Consider the following 5,179-nt stretch of genomic DNA (forward strand, 5'->3'; position numbering starts at 1 on the left):
CTATTCAGCCAATTTTCATCACTGTTAATATTTTATAACAATTTACAAAATACTCTTATAGTAAAACCTCAATTATGTGACGAAATTATGAAGAAAATATGATAAATACTTTTTTTTATGTAACTGGAACTATGTTGTTGTAGCTACACCCGTTTCCTAGGCTACGGAGCACGGTATCTTTCATCCGGGGAATAAAAAAAAACTATCATTAGTGATAAAAGATGGCGCTGTTACTAAATTAGTGTGGGTTTCGAATATACTCGAGTGATTATTGATCGATTCACGATTGTGAAATAAGCTAACGATAGCGGCCTCATAGGTTCGGTGGAAAATTGTAAATTTCTATAAATAGTAACTCATACAGTAGCTTCGTTCATCTAACAATCTCAATAACATCTATTGCAAAATGTAAAATTTATGAAAATAGGTAACCAAATTAATTAAAATTCCTCGTTACCTATTACTTAAACGTATGGTGTTAAATAAATTATTTTCTTTTTTTCTAGCACAATTTCCATTCCAATAACAAATTAATAACTAATTAAACTCATTCATTCATTCATTCATTAATATTCATTAACCTATATTGATCCTATACATAGTAGTTTTGTAAACCTCAATTATTACGCACTTAAAGATTTGACTGGATTTTACTGTTCATTGATTATGTCACCCGATACAAAGCATTAACGACTTAGATTAACGAAATACAAATTAAATAACTGTTTGTATACCTTCAACATTTTCATCGAAATAATAAACAGTATCTGAATCTAACTCCGTGATTATTTCTGCTTTTATTTTATGTTCTATGTTCTTCCTTTGAGAATATGTTGAGTGTATTTTATAATTCATATTGTTAAAATTTAAGAGCGTGTCCTTTATCTCCTTGGTAATTAATTTTATTTATTCGAGATCTTCAGAAGAAATCAATTATTATGACAGTATTTTTTTTTATTCTCATTCGATGTCAAATATATGGTTTCGATTTATCAAAAGAGTTCAAGTATTCTCTAAAATTTTCATGACATTGTTCCGTATTTTTTGTTTTTCGCGTTAGGTGCAAGGTGGGTGCAAGTTAGGTGCAATATAGTTGTTCGTGACGTTTCTTCCTACAAGAACATAATATATTATTTAAAATGGTGTGATTAAAATTTTTGCGTCTAACGTCTAAAAACTATTTTTAAGCCTTAAAATTGCAAATCTTCTACAAGAATCATTAACAGGCTAGTTAGTTAGTTAAATAATTAGCAAGTAATATAGGTGGCTTTCTATTAGCGTAGTGAGCGTAACGTTTGATAGAATCAAATATAAGCTTCTTGGATAGAATAGTATACTAAAGATTGACGTGAGCTGTCGATACATTTAAAGACTTTAAGCTTCCTTTAGGCTTTATGACAGTTCATAGTTATGAATATTTTACCCACAGATTTTACCGCTTGTCTGACATCGTTCCTACAAAGTAAAGACAAAGAGGGAATAAGCGTACATATTATGTATTTTTGCTTGAAACAATCTTACTCAAAAACTACTGAACCGATATCAAAAATTCTTTCACCAGCAGCAAAAAATAAAGGAAAAATTCGAAAACAATATAGAAATTCCATGGGTCGTTAAACTACTTAACTAAAGTTAAACTAAATCAAATGATCATTTTGGAGGGTACTGGCACGTCTTAATCGCCCTAGAAGTTCGTCTGGCCCCGAACTTGCTCACACTGTATTCATGTATTATAATATAGTACAAATAAAATTATATTTTTGTTTAACAATTGCATATCAGCAAGTAGAGAACGGTATGACCGCGCCGCTTAATTTCGCTCGACTTGGCCGTATTAGTATTTTCTAGCAAATGCAGTTGAGTTTTTAAAATTTAACAATAAAAACTTTCTTGGTCACAACGGCATTACTTCGTGCACGAGTCAAAAAAAAAATGATGTCATCAATGACATTGACATATGTCAACTGTCAATTTATTGTCGGGTCGCTAGGTCAGTAGGTCTGAAATATCGATTAGTGAAAATTTGGTGAAAATAAATACCTAGGTACTTGTGAACTCTGAAAATATTTCTGGTTCGAGAACATTAATCCAAATTTAAGTAAAACAAGTAAAAAGAACTATAAACATGAAACTTACTGTTAAGAAACTTCAGGGAGAAGAGTTCAACATTGAGGTAAATATTATTTTATTCATTCCTTTCAAGAGTTAATTACAATCATAAAAACAATTTATTTTATAGGTTGAACCCGACACAAAAATACTAGAAATAAAGAAACATATTGCTATTAAGTATAAAATATCCGTTACATTACAAAAGTTGTTGTATATGGGAAGAGCCTTGATAGATGACCATACTATCAGTTCGTATCCTGCCATAAAAGATGGTACGAAGTTGCACCTCATCATACGAAAGCCCGAAACTCTATTGGAAGGTTCTATAAAATACTTCAAAGAGAAAGGAATGTCTGATGCAGAAGCTAAAAATACTGCTCTACGGCTTGTTCGTGTTGTCAAAGAGAAGTTCTTTAGAATGTCTTGGGATGATGTTGAAAGGCTAGCTTGGGATTGTATTATGTATGAAACAGGGCAAAGTCGACCACCAAGCGATGCAGAAATGGAGTGTGATGATGGCATTGGCTTGTAAATTTATATTAATTGATCTCAGTTATTTAGAAAATATTCCATCTTTCTTACTATAATTCAATAATATCTTGATGTAATTTTGTGTAAATTATTTGGAAATAAATGTCTTAATAATTATTTTGTTTTATTTTTTATCCATTTTACAATTATGTAAGACAAATAAACAATTTAGTGAGTTGTAGTGGTGCTGTTATTAATTCACAGATCAATAAAAAATATTATTGATCTGTGTTTTAAATGTAAGTTAATTAGTATTGCAAGAAAAACTACTAACTATGCTGTGATAATAAAAATAAGGCAAATTCCTTCTGCTTTGATTTCCTTCTGCTGTAAAATTGGTTATTGCAATTGATATCATTGTAATCTAAAACATTCATAACTCATCATGTCATTTCATCTAAAAAGAACAAGGTATTCCATGACACAGCAAGCAGGCCAAGCACCAGGCTCATCTATACTAATATTATAAAGCTGAAGAGTTTGTTTGTTTGTTTAAACACGCTAATCTCAAGAACCGAGGTTAGGTCCGATCTGAAAAATCCTTTCGGTGTTAGATAGCCCATTTATCGAGGAAGGCTATAGGCAATGACCTATTATACTAGTAGACGCGGCATACGCCAACATCATTGCACTAAAAAACAGCGTAATTAATACATACCTACTTACTAACGCATTATCACCAATACTACGTAGTATATTATTATTAGTCTGTGCCAATACAGTCGTTCTCTCTTTCACTCTCACGCACGAGACATAATACATGTCTCATTCATGTACTTCGTAATAACAACTGCCGAATAAAATATCAAAAGAACGTCCAGCCACGACGCTGAATGGTGCGTGACTAAATGAAACTCGGGCACTTAGCTGAGTTTTTTCTTGCCAAAATAGAGAGCGGGTAACGTATCTAGCTTTTTTATATATCATAGGCTATAGGTTATATTATATTAAGACCAACAGGAGCGGAGCCACGCGGGTGAAACCGCAAAGTGCAGCAAGTTTCTTTAATATTTTTCTACATCTAAGTTTTCACAATCAGGATATCAAATAAAACAATTCTGTAATGTTTCCTTTTTTATTGATATAATAACTACTATTTATACAATTCAATGGCAAGTCCAGTTAACTCCATAGTGACTTACAATATAAATTAATTCAACATAAATGCAATATCATTTTAAATCCATAGTGAATATTTGAGTTATTTTTTAAATTAATAATTAGGACATAAAATCATTTCATGAATCAAATTATTTTTCAGGAATTAAATTAAATCAGTTTTTAATTCCATGTTTAGTGTTAATACTTATTTTTCTGACGCCAATTTTACAAATCAACTTTGAGTATGTAACTACTTAAAAGGGAATGAACTTAGAATTAATCTTCAAAATACATTATTAAAACAAACTACAATGACTACATAAAACTGTTGAAACACATGCATCCATCATATCATACTTAAATTAAATCTTTATGAACATTATACAATAGATATCACACATTTGATTTGTAGATTATGCATTATAATAGATGATCGTCGAGAACTTAAAAATAATCTATATACAAAGACCAGAAACTATTGCTGTATTGAAAGCAATAAATCAACTATTTAACACAGATAACCAGTATCAAAACACACAACCATTTTTTCCTATGCGAAACATACATAGAACATACTGTATTGATAATTTATTTATTTCCCCCTCAGATGTATAGTGCAAGGACATGGTTTACAATCTTATACTAAACACTCAGATATGTTTAAGAACAGCTTAATTTATTGTGCATCCGTTTTACTTTATGGTAATTACACATTATTTTAAAGAGGTATAGTTAATATTATTTTATGTTACGATCAAAGATCGAAAACAATCAATTAACGAAAAAATAGTTCACAATGTGTTGTGTTAATATGTAATGCACAGAACGCATTCTGACACGGTAACGCGTTGTGAGCGTTTTCATTAGAGGCACAAAAATTTCGCATTGGACCCATTTACTGTAGCCACAACGGTTGTAATATATTTTTTTGCGTTTTGTCTTTGAGCGTACATATATAAAATAATCAGTAAAATTTATAAGTATGCTTTGAGAACACCTAAAAAAATTCAGAACATTTAATATGCCCTGAAAATTTTACGATTGAACCATAACAGTTAAGTAATATCGACTTTATGAATATGAATTTCATAAAACGTGACACAATGTGTAGCTACCATATGTTGTAAACCTTATCTATAAGACACAAGCAGTGCTTTCTAACATGGCAGTAACACTATATAATAAATAACATTGTAATGTCGTCTATATAAAATTTTGACACCGATACTTTAAACATTTCGTTGTTTATAAAAATTACTGGTAAAAAAAAATTTAGTGTAACATTTTTTCGTTACGCGTGACATTTTTCCGATACGCGCCATCTTTTTCTTATCTCTACCATGCGTGATTCCGACGTATTTCTGTAAAGTTGCATATAGTAAATTATTTTTTTAAAATAAGGTCATAAAGAAGTTACACTTCTTACGTGTGTAGT

General features: G+C 30.5%; 1 protein-coding gene across 1 annotated transcript; it reads left to right on the top strand.

Annotated features, from left to right (window-relative positions):
* The first annotated feature begins 1,969 nt into the window (after window positions 1-1,969).
* LOC123692334 (ubiquitin-like protein 4A-B) lies at window positions 1,970-2,730 on the top strand. The gene is made up of 2 exons (XM_045637072.1): window positions 1,970-2,173; window positions 2,240-2,730. The coding sequence occupies exons 1-2, from the start codon at window positions 2,126-2,128 to the stop codon at window positions 2,642-2,644; spliced, it is 453 nt and encodes a 150-aa protein (XP_045493028.1). The 5' UTR covers window positions 1,970-2,125; the 3' UTR covers window positions 2,645-2,730.
* The last annotated feature ends 2,449 nt before the right edge of the window (window positions 2,731-5,179 follow it).

This window comes from Colias croceus, chromosome 6 (assembly GCF_905220415.1).
Source record: "Colias croceus chromosome 6, ilColCroc2.1".
Classification (NCBI taxonomy): domain Eukaryota; kingdom Metazoa; phylum Arthropoda; class Insecta; order Lepidoptera; family Pieridae; genus Colias; species Colias croceus.

Excerpts from the sequence above, each read along its gene's own strand:
- LOC123692334 (XM_045637072.1), top strand. The coding sequence starts at position 2,126 with ATGAAACTTACTGTTAAGAAACTTCAGGGAGAAGAGTTCAACATTGAG. Across the intron at positions 2,174-2,239 it reads GAGAAGAGTTCAACATTGAG|GTTGAACCCGACACAAAAAT; the intron begins GTAAATATTATT and ends TTTATTTTATAG.